Source organism: Gadus morhua, chromosome 9 (genome assembly GCF_902167405.1).
Source record: "Gadus morhua chromosome 9, gadMor3.0, whole genome shotgun sequence".
Classification (NCBI taxonomy): domain Eukaryota; kingdom Metazoa; phylum Chordata; class Actinopteri; order Gadiformes; family Gadidae; genus Gadus; species Gadus morhua.
This window is the reverse complement of record NC_044056.1, coordinates 22,534,257-22,556,891: the sequence shown is the minus strand read 5'-3', so window position 1 is coordinate 22,556,891 and position 22,635 is coordinate 22,534,257. Positions and strand designations below refer to the sequence as shown.

The 22,635-nt window shown below is 42.5% G+C and overlaps 4 protein-coding genes across 17 annotated transcripts in view; 3 read left to right on the top strand and 1 right to left on the bottom strand.

The window, feature by feature from the left end:
• myrf (myelin regulatory factor) overlaps positions 1-8,536 on the top strand; it is a gene marked incomplete at its 5' end in the record, with an annotated part of 13,349 nt that extends 4,813 nt beyond the window's left edge. For 4 of the 8 annotated variants that reach the window (XM_030366739.1, XM_030366736.1, XM_030366735.1 and 1 more), the window contains 14 exon segments: positions 1,179-1,288; positions 1,777-1,937; positions 2,813-2,885; positions 3,237-3,319; positions 3,461-3,529; positions 3,645-3,731; positions 4,502-4,569; positions 4,687-4,764; positions 5,118-5,345; positions 5,492-5,585; positions 5,702-5,764; positions 5,911-6,016; positions 6,121-6,195; positions 6,355-8,536. In XM_030366739.1, coding sequence (XP_030222599.1) covers positions 1,179-1,288; positions 1,777-1,937; positions 2,813-2,885; positions 3,237-3,319; positions 3,461-3,529; positions 3,645-3,731; positions 4,502-4,569; positions 4,687-4,764; positions 5,118-5,345; positions 5,492-5,585; positions 5,702-5,764; positions 5,911-6,016; positions 6,121-6,195; positions 6,355-6,444 — 1,385 coding nt within the window. 8 annotated transcript variants of the gene reach the window in all.
• Positions 8,537-9,538: 1,002 nt separating this feature from the next.
• Positions 9,539-12,086, top strand: tmem258 (transmembrane protein 258). The gene is made up of 4 exons (XM_030366809.1): positions 9,539-9,662; positions 10,775-10,884; positions 11,689-11,817; positions 11,940-12,086. Exons 1-3 carry the CDS (start codon positions 9,660-9,662, stop codon positions 11,813-11,815), a joined length of 240 nt encoding a protein of 79 aa, XP_030222669.1. The 5' UTR covers positions 9,539-9,659; the 3' UTR covers positions 11,816-11,817; positions 11,940-12,086.
• Positions 12,087-12,305: 219 nt separating this feature from the next.
• tmem138 (transmembrane protein 138) lies at positions 12,306-15,169 on the bottom strand. Of its 2 annotated transcripts, none has more exons than XM_030366804.1 (5): positions 14,862-15,169; positions 13,750-14,009; positions 13,366-13,537; positions 12,957-13,032; positions 12,306-12,547 (listed from the first exon to the last, which is right to left on the bottom strand). In XM_030366804.1, exons 2-5 carry the CDS (start codon positions 13,875-13,877, stop codon positions 12,435-12,437), a joined length of 489 nt encoding a protein of 162 aa, XP_030222664.1. In that variant the 5' UTR covers positions 13,878-14,009; positions 14,862-15,169; the 3' UTR covers positions 12,306-12,434. The 2 variants fall into 2 exon arrangements, with proteins under 2 accessions (XP_030222664.1, XP_030222663.1); XM_030366803.1 differs by lacking the exon at positions 14,862-15,169 and adding an exon at positions 14,114-14,368.
• cracr2b (calcium release activated channel regulator 2B) lies at positions 14,043-22,485 on the top strand. 6 transcript variants are annotated; one of them, XM_030366767.1, is made up of 19 exons: positions 14,043-14,063; positions 16,532-16,785; positions 16,867-16,978; positions 17,098-17,245; positions 17,618-17,764; positions 17,910-18,000; positions 18,078-18,173; positions 18,419-18,606; positions 18,731-18,802; positions 18,926-18,980; positions 19,705-19,781; positions 19,862-19,979; positions 20,180-20,306; positions 20,413-20,494; positions 20,721-20,753; positions 20,930-21,044; positions 21,526-21,633; positions 21,733-21,809; positions 22,071-22,485. In XM_030366767.1, the coding sequence occupies exons 2-19, from the start codon at positions 16,534-16,536 to the stop codon at positions 22,150-22,152; spliced, it is 1,980 nt and encodes a 659-aa protein (XP_030222627.1). In that variant the 5' UTR covers positions 14,043-14,063; positions 16,532-16,533; the 3' UTR covers positions 22,153-22,485. The 6 variants fall into 6 exon arrangements, 4 of the variants coding, with proteins under 4 accessions (XP_030222627.1, XP_030222626.1, XP_030222625.1 ...); XM_030366766.1 differs by lacking the exon at positions 14,043-14,063 and adding an exon at positions 14,476-14,568; XM_030366765.1 differs by lacking the exon at positions 14,043-14,063 and adding an exon at positions 14,561-14,581.
• The last annotated feature ends 150 nt before the right edge of the window (positions 22,486-22,635 follow it).

Below are 22,635 nucleotides of genomic sequence, written 5' to 3'. Positions count from 1 at the left end.
ACACAAAAAATGGAACTATGCACACAATTCTGAAAACTTGAAGCTCATGTATCAACTACAAGACTCCAGACTTCTAAACTCTAAGCACAAATCTCATAATTTAGCACACTTGGTTCACCTGGATCACGCTGGCCTTCAAAACGCAACAACTAATTACCAATAAGTCTAACTCACTTCTCACCTGTTCAAACCCAACTGGCAAAACACTTCAATCATGTGTCAGAGCATAAAAGAGGACTCGGTGAGCTCTACTGTGTTGTAGATATGGTCCTTTGGCCTGATCAGGATTGGAGGTGGGAAACATACTAGACATGTAGATCTGTTTCACCTCATTTATATTCTTATTTTTATTTTTTATTGGCCTACGAAAAGCTTTTTATGCAGTCAGTTCAGCTGAACATTTTACTTTATCACAGTAAAAAATATGTGTATTTGCTTTGTTACCTTTTTGTACTTGTACTTGCACTGATTTCATCATTACATCCCCCGAAAGACAGTCTAAACATTTTCTTACTGTAGTGTTTTTTATTTTAATTATCAGTGCAATTACTGTACTGTAATTTACCAAAATAGGTAACAATAGTGTATTGTCAGAAAAATGTTTCAGCATCAACTATAGGTGTACAGAATGACTCTGGGAAGCTGGGATTGTGAGTTTAGCCCATTGGAGCTATTCTGATACGATTGTGTCAATGCAATATTTATATGATGTATTCACAGTATTGTATTACAATATGGCAAAAGTCTTTATGCTATATGTACCACCTAATTGAAACTTTAAAAAAGAAAGCTATTTCTAAACAATTTTATAAATTGGAATATGTAACATGGCCTCATGAAGCCAAAACATATGTAAATAGTATTTTTATGGAAGTGTTTTGAATTTATCACACCAGTGTTTAATTGATGCTCTATAAGAGATATTCATTTGATAGCTGTGTTTACTGTTTGGTGGAAAAAAATGGAAAATATTTGAGATGAATTTGTGTAGTTTTGACAAAACTGTAACACTATATCACACCATCTAACATCATTCTACTTACTGGAATGTAATTTTTTTCCTTTAATCTGTGAACATAGCATAAGGGAGAGAAGATTCTTGGCCTTAATACAGTTCCCATTCATTTTATTTCTTGTTGTGCTGAATTCTTGTTGTAATGTGTTCTCCCCTAATGTAGGAGTCATCGCCCAGGAGGTGCAGAAGATCTTACCCGAGGCGGTGAAGGAGGCGGGGGATGTGGTGTGCACCAACGGAGAAACCATTCCAAAGATATTGATGGTTAATAAGGTGAGGGAAACACACGTGTACACACGCAGGCACGCACACGCAGGCACGCACACGCACACGCAAACGCACTCACGCATACACTCACACACACACACATACTTACACACACACACACACACACACACACACACACACACACACACACACACACACACACACACACACACTTACACACACACACACACACACACACACACACACACACACACACACACACACACACACACTTACACACACACACACACACACACACACACACACACACACACACACACACACACACACACACACACACACACACACGTACACACACACACACATACACATGCACACATACAATAAAAAAGAAAACATGCACTGGTCAAAAATGTGTCTGAGCTTTATAAGGAGGTAGGAGGAAATGTATCATTGTATTAAACTGTTAGCAGGAACAAACAGCACACGCCTACCGTAGACCCTGACGTGCTGTGATGACCTCTCCCCCCTAGGAGCGTATCTTCATGGAGAACGTTGGGGCGGTGAAGGAGCTGTGCAAGCTGACGGACAACCTGGAGACCCGCATCGACGAGCTGGAGCGCTGGAGCCGCAAGCTGGCCAAGCTGCGGCGCCTGGACAGCATGAAGAGCACCGTGAGCGGGGGCACCGTCAGGTGAGACAGGGCACCGTCAGGTGAGACAGGGCACCGTCAGGTGAGACAGGGCAGCGTCAGGTGAGGCAGGGTACCATCAGGTGAGACAGGGCAGCGTCAGGTGAGACAGGGCACCGTCAGGTGAGACAGGGCACCATCAGGTGAGACAGGGCACCGTCAGGTGAGACAGGGCAGCGTCAGGTGAGGCAGGGAGGTAGAAGCTACCAGGACTGTACCCGATGGACGGGTGTGTTGCGGTAGCTGAAGTCATCCCAGGTAAGGATTTGGTTGTGGTGGCTGCCACATGAGGGATATGACGGAGGAGCAGTGCATCACGGCTTTGGCAAACTTTTTTGGAGTTCCGCCAACTTGTATTTCAATTAAAATTCTGTCGTTTTTTTTTAGTTTTCTGTCTGTCTGTCTGTCTGTCTGTCTGTCTGTCTGTCTGTCTGTCTGTCTGTCTGTCTGCCTGCCTGCCTGCCTGCCAATCCATCCATCCATCCATCCATCCATCCATCCATCCATCCATCCATCCATCCATCCATCCATCCATCCATCCATCCATCCATCCATCCATCCATCCATCCATCCATCCATCCATCCATCCATCCATCCATCCATCCATCCATCCATCCATCCATCTATCTATCTATCTATCTATCTATCTATCTATCTATCTATCTATCTATCTATCTATCTATCTATCTATCTATCTATCTATCTATCTATCTATCTATCTATCTATCTATCTACCATAAGTCCATCTAGAGACACCCAAAGGAACCACTATAAGCATGATACACAGATGAATTAGTAATATGTTTCAATACATTCTCGCAACTGAAGATGATTGGATATTCAATATTCTATTTCATATTCCCTCCTCTTACCTGCAGCCAATCAAGTAGCTACTTTAGCAGGAACGGCAGCGGACCTCTGAAGAAGAAGCCGGTCAAACCCGGGACCAAGGTGGGTAGAAGCACGCTGTGACTCATCATCAGCAGTAGAAGCAAGCAGGGAGGCAGCCTTAGGCCCAATCCCATTTCTACCCCTTACCCCTTCCCCTTACCCCTCCCCCTTGTTTTGAAGGGGTAAGGGGAAGGGGTAAGGGGAAGGAATGGGATTGGGCCATGACGTTAAGAAGGCCCAATCCCATTCTTAACGTCATGTTGCCTTAGGACAACGGATGTAAATTAGCAACTAAGTTAACTCCGGCATATTTATATTGATGCTCTGGCTGACATGTTGATTAATGTGCAATGTCCTAATCAAATAAATAAATAATAATGTGACCCTCTGGGTTTGCCTGTCTCGTTGCAGACCCCACCCCCAGATCCGGGCTGCATCAGCCAGAAAATCATGCAGGGCACCATCCTGGCTCTGGTCGTGGTCATGGCCTTCAGGTCAGTCTGAGGCGATGTATAGGAGGAGGAAAACAAGCACACTGACATGAGAGACTCAGCCGTGCGGAGCTGTTTTGTCAATGCAATGATGATTGGCAGATAAATTGAGTAATTGGTTGATTGTTTGACTTTTGTTTTCAGTGTTATTTCCATGTCCGTGCTGTACGTCCTCACTCTCCACCACAAAGGAGCCGTCAGTGAGAAGGATGGGTATGGCGCCCCTACTTTATTCTCAAGAGTCTTTCACACAATCACATATCCTTCTGCCGTGTCCTTCCTGAGTCTGCACTCTTTCACTTCTTTTCTTCTGCCCTGCCTGTCGCAGCCTCCCTTCCCCCTGTGTTTTCTACGTCTCTTGGATGCCCGTTCTCACTGCCACTGTCACCTTCTGTCCTCCTGTCTGTCCTCTCTGGTAGGCCTTCCCAGACCTTTGCTCTTCCCCTTGGACTATGTCTTTGTCCTCGGTTCATATCTACTACTGCACAATGATTATTCTCCTATCTCCGGTATCTTTATATACCGTATCTGTTTATTCTGTTGCCTATGTGTACTCTAATATGGTATATGAGCTAATTGTTCGATTTCATTGAACATTGTTAATTCCCTTGTTTGGCAAATATGTGGTCACACAGTACATTGTATTTTTTAACTATTTTAATTAATTAATAAATAAGCAAAAATGTAATAATATATCATACTGTACACTCAAGCCTTGTTCACACTACCTCGGTCCGTCGACGGATCTCATTGACTTTGCATGGGGCGCTCGCGAAATGCATTGTGGGTCCGTCCGTCCTTTCGGCTCCGTGGCCTTCGTCAAAAAGTTGAGAAATGTTCAACTTTTCAGGCAGCGCTGGATCCTTCGGGCCAAATACACTCCAGGCGTTTCCTGGATCCATTTTGCAATAACAAGCAGGAAGAAGCAGGAAAAATCTGGCCGTTATATATTTTTAAAGAAATGTGGAATAATAAGATTGTTTTTAGTCACCTGTAGAGGGAGGCGATTTGATTGGCTGCAGTATGTGTCTACAAGACTAGTCCCCTATACGTCAGACACGCCCTTGGCCATCCGACGACGGAAGCATGTAGTGTGAACAAGGCGTCAATCGACACATTAAATAGCCAGTATGTCTCAAGTCTCCATGTCATAAAATATACACTCTACTATAATAACCTTCCCAGGTCCAGAGCTCCAGTGGGCTCCTCTCGTAGAGGTTCCTTCACATCCCAGCCCTCCACCGCTTCACCAGGTAGGGGGTCGTCCTCACCAGGCCCACCAGCAACATCACACAGCATGGAACACAGATGGTAGAACAAAAAACACTGCAACATGTTCCCATTCTCTCCTACGCCTTGATCTGATGCAGAGGCCTGCTGTTCTACCACAGCACTGAACAACCAATCGTCTACGGTTCTCCCGCTCCGAGGAAACCAGTCCCTGATAGGTGAGAGAGCTCGATGGTCCCGCCTTATTGTAATGCTCTGGTATGAGGTTTTAGTGGTGCATAGAGGATAATCGCAACGTTTGCTGAATATTGCATTCACAATTACCGGTATCAGAATTATTATGCGGTTATTATGCTCCTGACATCTGTGTTATGATAAGTGTATCTGGGCCCAACGGAAAAATTGTTAAGCAATGCATAATCTTAGCAAACACCTGGATCAGAGCGTGATTGATGCAGCTCTGTGTCTCTGACCAGGGGAGCGCTTCACGCAATAGAGAATGCGGAAGCAGAACAAATAGAATCCCATTGTGCGGCCATATCTCATCGGGCTGAACCATTGCCTCCTCCAGACGCAGGTGGCCCGCTCCCCACAGCCGGCACCATGACCAAGAAGGCAAAGTCCAGACCCATGGACAAGGACGGCCGCAACAAGAACCGCCTCAGCCACACCTCCACACCCCTGTACTTCGCCAAGTCCCGTCGACCGCTCCCTTCTGACCAGGAGGAGACGGGAGATCCCAACCGGGTCCCGGGGGGGCTGCCGTCACCACGCAGACAGCGGAGCGTACACACACAGGGTAGCTAACCACAGGAACTCACTTCTCCGTAACCCACTGTGTGTGGGAGGCAAACATAGTAAAGCCGTTCGTATGATTGATTTGTCTCTGAGTGCTTTGTTGTGGTTACAGTGGCAAACACACTGAGACTTTTCTCTCCGTCACAGGGGAAAGGCTAGCGCCCTCTCTGACTGGCCTGCACATCCTGGAGACCGGCCAGCAGATCACGACCCGGAGTTGCCCAACACCAGAGAGCTGCAGGTGGGGATGAGCTTCAGCCCTAAAGCTCCCTCAAGCTGTGGAGAATGGAGGCTGTGTTTCAGCTTGAATTTAGGTTATTTGGTGCTTATAACCTTTCCTCTGCTTGCGACCCTCAGCTACACCATATCTCTCCACGGGAAGAGGAACTCCTCCATGTCACAGATTACTTTGCACATGACGTGAGTACACGAAACATCAACACAAAACATCACACACTTGTGCTTCCCATTTTGTCAGCATCTGAAAACCCTACTGCCTTGCATTAAGAAGTCCAAATTTCACAGGCAACGTTTGTACGTTTGGTACTCACTGTTGTTTATCTTAGGTCCAACCAAAGCGTGTGGGTTCAGCAGTGTGGGTACGCCAGGGGCCAGCTGTGTCCGGACCACAATGAGACACGGCTCTACACTGGAAAGAGTGCCTCTACAAGGGTATGCAGTGATGCTTAATCCAGATTTAAGAAAAGATTCTTCCATGATTGCTTTGTGTGTGGAGGTAGAATCCTGGTAATAAGTCTCTGTAACAATGTCCCCAGGGGATCCTGCACCTGAGGTCAGTACCGGCTCTACCGTCCCAGGATGTCATCCATCACTTCCGTGTCACTCTGTCGGTCAGTCAACAGTTATATCTTTGTAACATGTATTTCCCATTTGAATTTACCTAAAATATCAACTTTCTGGCTGTACACTCTATCTATGATTTAGTTATATATGAGGTTAGTTTTGGTACCTGTTTGCTAACATCATATTCTGAAATTTTCTTCCCATAGAGTGACGTAGGCTGTTCCAGCAAGGAGGAAAACAAAACAACTGCCTTATACTCAGACTACTATTTCCTCATTCAAAGCAGCTGTCAATAAGACACTGAAGGATCTGGTCAAGTGCCTTGTAACAGCAAGCCAAGACTTCACTTATTCAGCTAGTAGTTATACTTGGTCCTGTTGGAATTGTGTATTTGACACATTCAATCTTGATTTAGCAGGAAAGAGGCTGGTACTGAGACAAGCTATCTACCACTGTTCATTTTTATTGATGATTTTTGAAGTGCTGTAGAGATCACGTTAGAGAACACTGGTTAATGTTTTTATTTTGTTTTAAAATAAATGTATTTTGTCACTGAATATATCATTGTTGGATTCAGTAAAAAGCCATTTGAAGATGACAACTCTTCATTTCTTTACAGCGAATTATTATTGTTTGAAAAGTATAACGTCAAAATTAACAAAAATAACTGTGCAACTCATTTTTGTATCACTGTTTAGCAATGTACAGCTTACAGTTCAAAAAGCAAGAGTGGACCAGAAATAACGATGCTAGGTCTATTTTAGTACTCTATTTTCTACTATTCTGTATGTATTAAACAAATGTGACTTATGCCTTAAAACATGAAACATCCTTAGTTATAGTTTTATACACTGGAGCAAAGATCATTCGATTCTGTACATTCATGAATAAATAATGGCCCATTCACATTTTAAATATACCTCAAAAGTTCACACTGGCATGTTAAAGGTCTACATATTATGGAAAGAGTTGGAGGCCACAGCTATTACTGGATATGTATTTCTATAAAACATACACTGAATATGCAGAGAGAAAATCACGGCTAAGATTCTGTGGGGAAGAGAATGGTTTGCTCTCAAACGATAAAAAACTTTCTAAATCTTTCCATGTTTATTAAACAGACCATACCATTCCTCCCTGAAGTTATTTTCGCTGTGCCCTGATGCTTGCTCACTTCAATCAGGGATGACATGTATTAAGCATTTCTGGAAATCAAATAACTGGAAAAGCGCATAAGAGTTGAAACACTGAATGTTGCATCATCTTCTGCGAAGAAAAGTGTTGTCTAGCAATGGACATTTCTCAAAGACACTGGAATGGCCTATACTGTATTGGTTAACTGGATTTAATGCAACGATTGCAACTGGCATATCAACAGAGGAGCATGTTCTATAAATTAGTTTCCTGCTCGCTGTTTTCCATACATCTTAGCAGATGTAGCACAGATATAAACCATGTGTTAACTATGGGTATTACATGTGTTAGCCTGTCACCAAACTGATATATTCTTGCTCTGCTCTATACATGCTCTGGATGTTTCAAACTATTAATTTGTACCTATGTTTTACACACACAAAAACATGCAGAGTGGAAAACCTTTGACTAATATTACAGTGTTTGCATTGTGGTAATTTAAAAGTTGTACATTTGTATATGTACTTTTGATTCACTAAATACTTTTTAGTATTTTTCCATAATATGTCCAAGGAGAGCAATAATAAGTAAGTTGAATTGTTTGCACTTGAGAACTTTTTAGAACATGCATTTCATTTTATTGATAATTTTGGGAAACGAGGATGACTATGACATTGAATTTGAAACATCAATATGTAAACATATAAGCAGTCATGTAACTAATTTTGTGTATTATTTGTTATGCAAACTATGAAAACATTGTATATTTTTTTCGATATGATTATACGACTTTAAGGTCCTATCAAGGCTTATTTATAATGCACAAGCAAGCATAGTAAACCCAGCTTAGCTCTATTTGCACTGTATATATGACCTATAATTGCTCTTTCCAGTAGATATAAACTGGTATCAAATAGTCTGATAGAATTGCAATGTTTCATGTTGTTGTTATATTAATATCTTAACCTTTTGTAATGGAAACAATTTCATTATCAATCAATGTCTTGTCAACATAGCATGATTTCAAATTTTGGGGGATTTCAAGTTATCTTTTTTCATATCTCTTCCTTAATCTGTTCTCGCTTTCCTTCATTGTGTTGTTTAACTGTGTTGTTGTTGTTGTTGTTGTTGTTGTTGTTGTTGTTGTTGTTGTCATTGTTGTCATTTGCCCACGTGACCCTTATATGTGTTTTGACATAAACATGCTGTAATAACACAAACGCATGCTTTCAATAAAGATGTTACAAAAGCCGAGCTGAGTACTTGGCAGGTGTCTGTTTGACATTCTGGATCGAATATTATTTGCACCCTGGCAGCTAATTGAAATACAAAGTACATGTCTTGTCTCTCAAAAACGGTTGCTTACATTCAAGATTAATTCTGAATTGTGAAGTTAAAAATGTAATTAGTAAGTATTAGTATTGACACACACACAGAGACACACACAAACACACACAAACACAAAAATTGTTGTATTGTTCTTTAAAACAAAGTTTTTATCCCGTTTTTTCTGCAAAGAACGCACACAGACACACACAAATACACACACAAATGCACACACAAATACACACACACACACACACACACACACACACACACACACACACACACACACACACACACACAAACACTCATCTTCTATAGGGTTTAGAAATGAGAGTAAGGAGGAAAATATAAGACTTCAAATTGTATATGGTTTGTGAACCAGTTCTTGACCAAAACAGCCCGATGGAAACTAACATTATGCCACAACAACAAACCTGGGCTTCAAGGTCTGTCCTGTTCAGCTGCATCATGAAGTGCATCTAGAAATGTGATGATATGTTTGGTATTGCAGGGACCTATTTTTGCATGATGGTGCGGTTAACCTTGAAGGCTTATGGAGCCACACAATGTTGTTCTTATGGAGCCACACAATGTTGTTCTACACCAGGGTATATGTCCCCCCCCCCCCCACGACATATACCCTGGGAGTAGTTGTTCTGTATTTTGAATAGATGTGTTTTCCCAATGGTAAGCTAAGATTTCATTTTTGAATTAGTGTGCAGTGTGCAGGAGCAAGTGTTGCAGAAAGGGACAAGTGTGTTGCACAATTGAAACTGATCAGACAAAGGAGCGCTTTTGTTTAAGGTATGGTTACATTTGTTTAAGGTATATAGTAACAAAAACTTTGGTCCAAGCATGTGTCTATAGTTTTCAAGCAATTGAAAAAGAGCTGTAAGAGACAGCCCTTCTCTTTCTCACCACTAGGCGGCAGTACGCGGTCTGAAGACAGGCGGACCGTCACATAAACGTCAGGATCGAACCAGGAAGCTGTAGTCAGTACGTGGCCTTTTCCTCTTGGACACCCGTGAAAGGAGCATCTCTGCATTACAAAATGGTACGGTAACGTGATCAAAGATTAATTCGTTAGGTTTGATACCAATAGGAGTTTCCCTATTATACATTCATTCAAGCGTAGTGATTTTCTCTTTATTAAAAGCCATTCGGTCGGAGATATGGTTGATTGTATGGGCGACACATACAGGCGAGTGAACGCTCCCGTTCATTCTGGTTGTTTGGCAGAAACAAATCCGCATAACAAGCGTTGTTTTGCCTTCTTAGTGCCTATAGTACCTTATGTATGCATTGATTCGGGAGCAGTTAAGTTGGCTGCTTTTGGCTCCAGGTTGTAGGTTGTGGTTGTGCAGCCTTTTATTGGCTGCAGTCTTCTACTACTGCCACCATCGTCATCATCATCATCGTCATCCTAAATGTATTCAATTTATTACTCTGAAAATGCATCTCGGTTTTAATGTAACTTAGATATATTTATTTACTTTCAATGCACCTGCCCCACTACGGTCAGGTGAGCTTTATCCAGTTTTTATCAGCTTATTATTCATATAATTAAAATAGGTGAATTTCTGTTACTGTAGTTCTTTGCAGTAGTCTGTTCAAGTAAACGTTGCTACCATATCATGGTTAACACTGGCATAGGCCTACTAGTACTGTATTGTTTGAATTAGAATTTGGTGGTGCACTCTACTACTTCAATTACTATGGATATATTTGACAGTATATATATATATCCCTAAATTGTACTTAATAAATAAAATATTGTGTCATAGCACAGGAATATTTCTATATGATATAGTATCTACTTTCATTCGACACTAAAGTTGGCCGCATATTCATTGAACTGCTCCAACGGTGGAACTCTCCAAACAATAGACTATTGAAAGCAGGGTCCATCAACACTAGTGGATAAGCAAGTTATCAGATTTAGTAAGGTAACTTAAACTTGAGTTTGGCGGGTTTAGTTCCTTCAAGCTGTCCACCGTAGTTGCACTGATAGAGATGCAGACTGCAGAGCACTGTAAACTGTGTCTGAAAAGATCCAATGGTTACAAATGGCGGCCCAATTGAGCAGTCAAGTGAGCCTTGGATCCAAATTGAAATATGGTGATGAATATGTACCTTCCCATGATGCACCTGTGCCCTTCCTTGCAGGAGCTTGAAGCCATGACCAGATACACCAGCCCGGTGAACCCGGCTGTGTTCCCCCACCTCACGGTGGTCCTGCTTGCCATTGGCATGTTCTTCACCGCATGGTTCTTCGTGTATCCTTTCAGCGGTCAGACCCCTTCGTTTCTCCACCCCTCGCAGCACAATGGTGTGAGATGAGATTATAATGTGTTTAGGAAATGTCCATCTATTGTTAAATCATAAAGGTGAATTTGTTGTAAAGTTTTGGCGCTTAAAGTTGAAAATGTTATAGTCCTTTTATTTAATTGCTTTCTAAATAATAATTTCAGTATTTTTAAATGTCTACTTCATGGAAAGGCAGACAAAGTGCAAATAATTACTCAAGTCATTACCATTACTGTGTACAATATTATTAGCCTGGCTAATACCAGACCTCATCTCAATCTACATTGAGATGAGGTCTGGGAACCACACATACATTTTCTCGTATTTGAGGCGTAGTTTACGATTGCCCGGAGCCGTTTATTGGGCACTACGAGTGTCTATCATATGAGTCTGTACGTAGCTCATAGCCAATCGTATCAATTATACCAGATGACGTATTTAGAGCAACAGAAATTCAATGAGGAAGAAGATGATGGGTGTGTCGAATAGACGTCGTCATCGTCTTGCCGTCCCTCCCCGTTCTGTGATTGGTTCCCCATCTCAGGCGAAATTCGCATCCATGGAATCCAGGCTGCCTAGCAGCGCAAAATGAAATTGCGCGCAAGGCAGCATGGGTATACCCAGGCTACAATATTATACCATTCCTAATGAAGATAAGTTTGCAGAAGTAAATATTTTGATGGTTGGTTGGTTTTCTGTGGATGAAAGAGATGAGCCAAAATCTTGCATGTTGTTCAGCAGTGATTGAGTTCCCTCCCTTAACTTCTGGTTAGATATGAGGTGACGTCCACAAAGTACACCAGAGATGTGTACAAAGAGCTTCTCATCTCCCTCGTGGCGTCACTATTCATGGGATTCGGTGTACTATTCCTGTTGCTCTGGGTCGGCATATATGTATGATGGTATGTCTTGTGTCCTACACTTTGTTGTTCAATTACCTTTTTTATATCTTGATGTTCAATTATTGTTTTTATATTGCGATTATGGTTAACTGACGAGAGTTTTTTCTGTATTATTGTTGTAGTTTTATGTGTCAAAGAAAGCAACAACATTCCAGTGGAATCGACATCACACTCAACGGGAAAAGGATTTTGGATTTAGGATTTCACGATTGTGAGATCAAGTGGACGTTTTTTTTTCATTTAATCAGTAAAAAATAATTTCTAAAATTGTGGGTGTCATGTCTTTTTTTTCCCCGTGTGGTCAATTTTAGAAATTTAAAATGTAATTGGTAGCAGTTTAGCCAATTGTTATACCATAAGCTTGCAAAAATACCTTCTACTAGAAGTTATCTGTGGACAGAGTTGTACCCTGAAAAAACTCAATCCCAGACAAATGTTCTGGTTAACAAAGTGTTGTCTGTTGAAGTGAGGAAACATCCTGGATATTCAGGGATACAATATAATTACTAAAACATTTATTTGGCTAACACAAAAATAGAAAATCTGAAATAAAAAATGGAATCAAACATGTACACTGTAAACATGTCTCAAGGCAACTATAGGGCAGTACGCTTCCTTCACTGACGGGCTTTAGCGAAGGCCTCACGCAGCCACGTAGAGTCTTCATAGAGTCTGGGGTCTCCCAGGAACTCTGCTGTACGCTTGTAGAGGTAATAATACAGCACAGCAGCTGAGGAGTGCACACACAACATTTAGGTTACAATAAGTACATTTGTCAGAAGGAGCAACAATATATCGCTTTCGGTACAGTAAGGATGTTCACAAAACAAAGCCAAGCACCAATACTTATTTGGTTAACGTATTCCCTCTATACAACAAAGATGACTAGGATAGGATGCAACACAAGTACTATTCTTTTATATTTTTGCCAGGAGGTATAAGTGTGTACATTAAGTGCCAGGATGTACAACATACAATAAGAGTGTACATGAAGTGCGTACGAGCGGTGGCTACGCAGAGTCTAGGTGAACTCTGAACAACTTGTGAGTCTTTTACGGGAGCTGGTGACAGTGTAGCAGTAAGCCATCAAACCACGGTTACAAACAATATGTGTAGCGGTAGGCTAATGAACTGCTTACCTGTCCTCTGGAAAACAAACAGCGCTTGAAGGCCGTTGGTCCAAACAAAACTGTTTGAGTCGATCCATCGAAGGGTCTATAAGTAAAACGACTGTTAGTTATGAAGCTCAGATTGACATCAAACAGGTCACTCACAGGATATTTAACATATGTAGCAGCCCGCTCTACCTTAACACAAGCTAGTGTGGAGGTAGAACGCATGTGTTTTGCAAAGGGGTTATCATTTGAAATCAATTATACCCAGCCTAAAAGGTTCATGGTTTCGAATTCCAATGTCCGCATTCTAACTTTGGGCAAGGTAAGACCAACTTACCTACCAGCCCATTAATAACATACATCTAAAACATTCCCCTGATGGTGGATTAGTACAAAGGCATCTGCTGAACGACAATCATAAGTGGGACGCTACCATGAGCCAGCAGTGGAGGCAGATGCTGAGAGTCAGGTAGAGGGCGGAGACCCCCAGCAGAGCCCTGAAGCGCTGCAGCAGCAGGGAGACCAGGCCAACCTGGAACACGTAGGTGTTGAACATCAGCAGGAGAACGATGATCACGTTGAACAGGATGGCAATATCCTGAATGCTGGAATCACATTAAATGATTTGTTATGTTGAGTATTACAGTGATGGGAAGAATAAATATTAACCTTAGATGTTTGAGGCTAACATTTGGACATGAATGGCTGTCACTTCTTGCAATTTAGCGAATTGTTTGCGCTATGGATGAGTCAAATCAATTAGTTAATTCATTGATTTGCACAAGCACAAGTTCATTCAATAGCATTGGTGACTCACGTGAAGAGCACCAGCTGATTGACAGGCGCTCCACGAAGGAGTTCGCTGAAGGAGTTGACGAAGAGGTCATAGGCCAGCAGGCTCAGTTGAATCAACAGCACCAGGGTGTAGTTGCTAGTCTGAAGCATGGTGGCCCTGTTGTGCCTCAGGAAGTGTTCCTGTCCGGCTTTGGGATTAGAACTGACCAGTCGAGGCTTCTGCAAGGTTTCTCCAGTAGCCCCTGGTCGACATCTCTCCCCCCGCGGCGCCTCCGTTCAGTTCTGTGAGCAACACGTGGGATGTTTTGGTCGTTACAGAACATACTCCACTACAACGTAAGTGTTTAATTGTAAAGAAACTCGTACAGCTGCCACTCCATACTGACCAGACATCTTGTCGGGTTTATTGGATGACCGACACTGATTTCTCCAGAACGAGTTTGCTATCCCGTCAACCGCTCCCTTACGTTTTAAGGTATATCCAAAATTACAAACATTAGCCCGAAAATAACCACAACCACCAATAAAACATGCACCTAGACAAACTACATAAGGTCATAAACGAGATAATGCATCCATGGGGCTTTCTTGAGCATTTCCGGGTTTTCTATGGCAACGCTACTTCATACCGTAAAGTATGTGATATTGGCGCAGCAAATGAGTTTGGTATCATGTTTATGTGCTGCATGAGCTACACTAAGCGTAACGGTAAGTGAAACTGATTTTCGTACAACAACGCCGCCCTGTGGCTGGAAAAGGTACGTGGGTTAAGTATGATAATCAAAGGTGGCGCAAACACACACAGAAACTCACACACAGCTGAAGGTCCGGCGCGTCGGAGGTGAGCATGCAAAGTTTGTAAATTGCAACTATATATTTAAAGCTTATTTATGGATCTCATGTGCCCACCTCTCCTCAAAGTTGGTTCTGCTGTCATTACGTTTATTGGTCAAGTAACGTAGCATTATTTTTCTAGGGATTGCTGTATTTAGGTGGTCGTTACTTTTCATTGCTCTGTCGATTCGTAGCGTATCCGTCATTTAAACATCCATACAAATGTATAATAGACCCTTAGCAACAGGTGTTGCAAGCTTTTGTTTCTTTATGAAGTCCAAACAATAAGTTTGTTGTTACCTTGAGTTGACCAGTAAGGTATAGGTCAGGTGCTTGGGTAGCGCGACCAAGCGACTTGGCCTGGCCGTAGACTGCTCCTCAAGCGCATGGTGTGTTCCCTTCCCGCTCTGTATGGGGCCCAGTTCCTAACAACATCTGATTGCAATGGGCCAGGATATGATCTCTTTGTCTAAGTTAAATGTAGGACATTGAAGGCACCTCAAAACGGATGTTTAAGTGTTTTTACGAGTTACGTTGCCTATTTAACACGCACCGAGTTTTAGAAAGTGTTAATGTTTACATAGGTGTTATCTGGATCACTCCTCCCTTGACTCCAGCTTATTTATAAACCTTTTGAGATTTCAGATATGCCACTGGACATATTCGTGTCGAAAAAAACACATACCTACATACCTGGAACTTCTAGGATTTTCTAGTTGGCTAATTCTCAATATAGGCTAGTTATAACAGAAAAATGTAACTTAAAATGTATTTGTGCCACAATAGCATAAATCACAGAAACTTGTGCTGTGGTTTTCCAAACAAAATGGCCTGCAACCAGGCTATAATGGAAATTAAATCCATTGCAAATGTTTTATTTGCATCCCGTTTCCCTCATTGTCCGCATCCTCCCTCCCCTCGAAGAAAAAGACTCGTCCGTCACCTCATAGGACCAAATCCTGTTGTTTTTACCATGCCCACATCCTGGTTGGAGCAGAGGTAGTGACCAAAACATTTGTATAACATTTGTCAACGAGGCAAACTGCTGCTGATTATGTGGTCGGAAACTAGGGTAGACCTAATGATGGAATATGATGGGTTTAGGATAAAATTAAGTAAAGTAAAAAATAATCTATAATAAATAATCTATAATAAAATAAATAAATATAGGTATAAAATATATATATTTATTGGCAATACCTATCAGTTGCCAAAGTTAAGATTCACGGTGCATAAATTCAGCTTCTCTTAACATGGGTAACATCTGTTTCCAGCAGCAGATAGTGCATTCACTCACAGCAACTTTGGCTCTGCTCCCACTTGTGTTTGACAAGGGAGCATGCATAGCAGCAGGCCTATGTCTGACCTTTAACAAGGAAAACAAACGCATTTAAATGGAATCTCCCTTCATCCACTAAAAGCGATGGTGGCTTTTGCTTTTAAATGGCATGATGCAAGAAATACTCATTTTTGTTTAATCAATAACTTAATAATAACTTAAAAACTAGACACTCATTTAGGCAGAGCACATATTTATTGTGATAAATAACAAATTCCACTATGAATGACGTACAGTTTCCGTGGTTTGGCCCCTAGAATTTAATTTGGGCATATGGGTTTTCGTCCACTGGTTGGAACGCATAGGTATGAAGGACATGATAAGGTTGTCTTAAGTCAGTAAGTTAAACACGCTCTACAAGAACGGCAGTGAATGAGCAAACACATCTGATGGTACAAGACCAGACCTCTTGTTTGTTTTTTGGCTCATCAAACTGCCTCTCTCACGCATTCTTTATTATTCCTCACCGACGGGTTCCCTGTCCTGGTTCACTGTCCTGGTTCCCTGTCCTGGTTCACTGTACATGTTCCCTGGTTCTTCAGCGCAGCGCGGGCCGACATAGTTTCCTCCTTTAGGGTTTACGTTCTCCTCAGAGTACCATCGGTTAGCCTAACCCGTCACTCTTCCACAGCAATGTCCAAGTGGCTCAGTGATGGAGAGGTGCTGGTGGGGCAGGGCAGCGGCGACGCATCCTCATGGAGCCCAAGATCCAGGGGCCCGTCCGCTGGGGGCCTCGTGTCCAGCCCAGTCCGAGCCCGGTTGTCTTCACCCAGGGCCAGGGAAGCCATGCCTCACCAGGAGCCACAGACCATGGACAAAGCAAGGGAGCTGTTTGTGCTTTGTGATAAAGAGGGCAAAGGATTCATCACCAAGAGAGACATGCAGGTAAAGAGCTGCTGGAGGAATGCAATTCAAATATCATGGTTTACATTTTTTACGTGAAATACTGTTGGTCCTCGTGCTTAGCGACTGGAAGTGGAGTTACCACTGTCCCTGGATCAGTTGGAGGACGTTTTCGACAGCCTCGACAGAGAGAGTAATGGATTCCTCACTCCTGTGGAGTTTAACGCAGGCCTTGGTGAGTTTAGGCTGGACTCTTGACACTCGCCAGATGTGAGTGTCTATTTACACAGTGTAGAGCCTCAATCACAAAAATAAACAAATAATTTCACTATACCTGTTGCCATTTTCTGTTAGGAGGAATCGTGGTGCTAGACGAGAGCTTAAACCAAAGCCAGAACGAGGGGCGGGCTGAGCCAGACCCGGTGGACTGGAACAACGACCCCGGAGTCATCCGGTTTGTCAACCTGCTGGTCGAGTTGGGAGCAGACACCCTCTTCAAAAAGTAAGACCTTGCCCTTGAAATAATTAGTGTCATCACTTTCTAACCCAGGCAATGTCTAACTTGCCAAACTTACTCAGATATGGCTTTTGAAGTATTACCAAAGAATGGACACAAAAGTACTTTGTACGTTTAGTATTCATATTTTACTTATTGTAGACAGTCAACATTAAATGCAGACATACATTATTATGTGACATCATGAGTCTCCTAATCCACCCAGACTCTGGTGTGTGTGTGTGTGTGTGTGTGTGTGTGTGTGTGTGTGTGTGTGTGTGTGTGTGTGTGTGTGTGTGTGTGTGTGTGTGTGTGTGTGTGTGTGTGTGTGTGTGTGTGTGTGTGTGTGTGTGTGTGTGTGTGTGTGTAACGTGGTAGTCAGTGGGAGGTGTCCTCCTTATGGTTTGAACTGCAGAGGGAGAGACCGGAGCTCCTCACTGTCCTGGACGATATCCTGGTCCACGCTTTGGCTGTCGTGCAGGACAGCACCAAGGAGAAGGACAGCCTGGAGCAGGCCCTGCGCAGGTTCCCACTAGTACCAGACTCAGCTGCATGTCCCACACTCAGCTGCATGTCCACTTGCACATGCAGTCTGTGCTCAGGGTCCATGTGTGTTTACCGATGTTTCCTCTGCATTTGATCTCACATAGCTCTGTTTGGTTTGTTCTAGGCGAGAGAGCGAGCACGATCGCATCGTTCAATCCATATATGAAGAAATGGAGAGCCAGTTGAAGGAGGAGAGGGAGAAACAAAAGACGCAGGTAGATTCCTTTTTTTTCCCCCACTGTATACAAATTATCATGGACATACCAGTTAATGAGGCTATTGCCTTATCCAGGACAGTATTAAACAGTGGGAGAGAGGACAACATCTGGAAGCGGAGCTGAGCATGCGGGAACAGGAGCTGGAGAGCAGTCTGGTCAAGCAGAGGGAGGTAAGCATCCAAGCAGGCCTCCTGACGGCCACTGATCACTAGTGCTCTCCTAAAACATACCAATAACTAAGGTCTGTATCAACCGATTGTGTTATATGTTATATCAAAAATGCAATAGTTTTAGGTGGCTATACAGTTTGTTAGAGCAATAGAAACATTATATGCTTTTAGAGTGTCTGAGGCATGAGGCCTTCTGGGAAGCCTTGGTTCAGTGAAGGAGACCTGGCCCGTGTGTTTATACCAAGATGGAGAGCAGTGTCCGGGCGCTGAGCTGTGAGCAGGCCGACATCAAGGAGCAGAAGCAGCGGGTACAGAGCCTCAACGTTCAGCTCCGGGAGCAGCTGGAGTCCACCAGAGAAGAGCTGCAGGCCGCAATGAGCCAGCTCAACCTGGTTCACGCCACAGCGGCTCAGGAGCTGGCCATCAAGGAACGGTGAGGTTCTTCTCTGAAGTGTTTGATCATTATAATGATAATATAAAAAGATGTTGTTCAATTTCATAACTCTGTATCATAAAAATCATCGTTCAATAATATTGTGTACCTACCTTTTTTTTAGAAATGTGTTGAAGGTGTCTAGAAACATTCAAAAGGAGAAAGAGAGTCTTTTAAGACAACTTGACATTCTGAGGTAAGCTTGTACATCAGGTCTGCTGGTGATGGTCTGATGATGGGCCTTAACTGGAAAGCATTTCCGTCAAGTCAATGAGATTCAGCCCTGATTCACTGTGTCTTTCAATGATTAACCTCGCAGGGACATGAACAAAAGGCTGCGGGACGAGACGGACACCCAACAGGCCCAGAAGAGGGTTAGTCCTCGACGCACTGTCTTTGCCACTCTACCAAGACCTCAATATTACTGCCATTAAAGTTAAACAAACCATATCGAAGATGCAAAGGTCTTCACATTGCTGATGACATTGCTCATTATTTCATTTGTTTTGAGTGTTATGTAGTTGTCGACTCATTTATGATGCAGATGAGCCGGTTTGCCTGTCTTGTGTGAACAGTTTCTGGTTTGTTATGTTTGAGTGATGTAAATAAGGATTGTATTCTGCTGCTTAACAGAACAGTGTATTTTGGTTCATTTACTGTGACTTTGAACCAGGAGGAATGCAAATGGTCACTTTATAGTCCTAATAAAAACTTTGGATTTTCATGATATTGCACAAATACAAAATTTAACAACTATGGTTTAAGGGTTGTTGTACCTCAAATAGCTCACTGTCAAAACAACTACAATTGTACCAACTGTAACAAAAATCCCTTTCATGTAGATTGCTGTTAATATGCCATCATTTGTTATTAAATTATGAGTACAATGTAGTGTAATAAATGAAGCTATTGATGTATTGGACTTCTTGCTTAATTACAGGTTGACACTCATAACAATTCAAACAAGATCTAAACATTATCACGCAACGCAGGCAAACATACTAATCACATAAAAATATTAAAAATTCTACATATATATATATATCCTTATAAACCTTTGGTCTGCCTTAATCTTCAAAACCCTTTCACGTTTTTCAGAGCCCCATCCTAAAGGTTTTGCGGAAGCAAGGGTCTTTATTAGGCAACTACGTACTTCAGGAAAACGCAATGAAAAGGTGTGTGTGAAAGGTAGTTTGGCCAGCCGTAACAACTGCTCTGCCTTGTGGACTAATTGTGTGTCCAATCAACTTTAAAGACAGCTGAGCTCCACCAGTCCCCCTGAGCAGGAGAGGGAAGAACTCTCCAAGCTCCCCAAAAGACGACACTCATCCAGTGCTCCGGGGTATCAACACGAAGCACACACTCAAACACAGGTAGCGTAGATATTTGTTCCCTGCAAAAGAAAAATACTTTGTGACAATTTGAATGATCTCGCCTACACAATAATCCTTTGCTGCAGCCGGTGGGAGTAGGAGTATTTGTGCCCGGTGTGTTATCATATACAAACAACCCCTGCTTGAACATCACTGTTGAAGTTAACCTGAACTGTGTGGTCACTCCTTTTGACCCCCAGAGGCCCGTGGTGAGTCCCCAGCGTGTGTTCAAGGTGGTGTTCCTGGGGAACTCTGGAGTGGGGAAGACCTCGTTCATCCGTCATTGCTGCACCGGTCACTTCTCCGACACCCTGAGCTCCACTGTGGGTGAGGCGCCTTGGTCTGACGTCACGCTCTTCCGTTGATTTCTAGCCCCCTGTGTTCAGTGAAGAACGTACGTCTGCTGCGTAATGCAATGGTCCCTCTGTTCCAGGGATCGACTACCAGATGAAGAACATAACTCTGGGCTCCATCAATGTGGTCCTGCAACTCTGGGACACTGCGGGACAGGAGAGGTAGGAATATTATGTGTTTCAGGTATTCTATGTTTTTCAGGTATTAGGCCTACCTATTCCTTGTGCTTCAGGTATTAGGCCTACCTATTCCTTGTGCTTCAGGTATTAGGCCTACCTATTCTACGTGGTTCAGGTATTAGGCCTACCTACCTACTATGTGTTTCAGGTATTAGGCCTACCTACTATGGGTTTCAGGAATAAGGCCTACCTATCCCTTGTGTTTCAGGTATAAGGCCTACCTACCTACTATGTGTTTCAGGTATTATGCCTACCTACTATGTGTTTCAGGAGTAAGGCCTACCTATCCCTTGTGTTTCAGGTATTAGGCCTACCTACCTACTATGTGTTTCAGGTATTAGGCCTACCTACTATGTATTCAAGTTATTAGGCCTACCTATTGAAGTGGTCCAGGTGTGACCCTGCCTCTGTGTTCAGGTACCGCAGCATCACTCAGCAGTATTACCGTAAGGCCGACGGGATACTCAGCATGTATGACATCACTGACGGGGACTCCTTCCTAGCGGTCAGAGAGTGGCTGGATTGTGTACAGGTTAGAACGCTCGACACTCGAATCAACAGCTATATGTACTGTACTTTATCATACAATCTTCAGAGAATGCTACAGCCAGTATTTTCTTCAAGACTGATGCCACATGAGCTGGTTTAACATTTTCTAACAATAAATAAATTGCAAACATATACATTAGCTATGACATTGGCATTGTCAAATTATAATAAAGCGCTCGAAAGATAATGTTGTTCTAAAGTGACCTTTGTGTCTGGGGAGATGGTGCCGAGCGCAAACAACATTCCACTAGTGTGAGCTTGGACTGCAGTACCCATTTAAACCCTTGGTGTCAGTGCTACGTCTGGTTTCTGATAATCATTACAAATATTACTAATGATTTCTTCAGGCATGTTCCTTTACACATCCAAAACATCTGTCAATCGTTTGGGGGTAGCTTTTCTCTATGTTTTTCAATGTAACTCCTGTTTGAAAGTATCTTTGACGTGTTCTCAGTGTCTTCCAGGAGAGGAAATGTGAGGGAGCGGTGCTAATGCTTCTCGGCAACAAGGAGGACATGGCGAACGACACGAGCAGGAAGGTGACGACGCAAGAGGGACACAGACTTGCAGAGGTGAGCAGAAACGTTTTGATTTAAGGTTGAGGTTGTTTTTCAACTGCAGAAACCATAAAGCAGGTTACTAAATGGACTTATCTGTGATGATGTGTGCAGCATCACCAGGCTGAGTTTTATGAGTGCAGTGCCAGGAGTGGATACAACATAGAAAGGCTTATGTCCGAGCTGGCCCGGTATGGTATTCACATCTCTGTACATTTTTAACCAAAGATGGGTGTATGTAATAAATCAATAGTTAATGGCCTACTGAGTAAACAATAACTGATCATGAAGTCACTCTGTGACTTTGTTTGCCTTTTGGAGAGAAAAAAGCATTGAAGTCGGTTGACATGGAGTTAAGAACGGTTTAAGAGAGATAGTGAAACTGTCGTGTAAACAAAGCATGCATAGTTAATATGATGGATGGAAATTTAACTTAATTTCTCTCTCCATAGGATGCTGGTGGCTCAGCAAGACCGCCAATGTAATGACACACTGACACTCACTGAAAACACTGCTAAAAGAAGCTGCTGTTGATCGCACAATGATTGGATTGGAAGGACTGGAAAAAATGACCATTCACAGTGTTTAATGGTCAGATATGTATAGATGTTATCTATACAATTGTTAGTGCTTGGCACTTGGTTCTATTTACGTCCTTACTGTACAGAAAGCGATATATTGTTTTTCTTTCTTCTGAAGCCTTAAAAAATTCTGACTTATTTTATGGCACTTTGGATAAAAGTGTCTGCTAAATGCCCCAAATGTAAATGTAAATATGTATGTATGATTTATTTTCCTTTCAAATATTTATATTGCTTTGAATATATTATGTAATCCAATACAGTAAAACATATCGTGTCTGCAAAAGGATGTTGTCTTCATTAATAAGATGTAGCAGATAACTACATTATATACAGATTGCTACACATGTAATACATTTATTTCTCTGTGCGTCACCCACGATCCATTCCCGGAAACCACCAGCTGGAGGTAGCCCTGCTCTTGTGACGTCTGCTA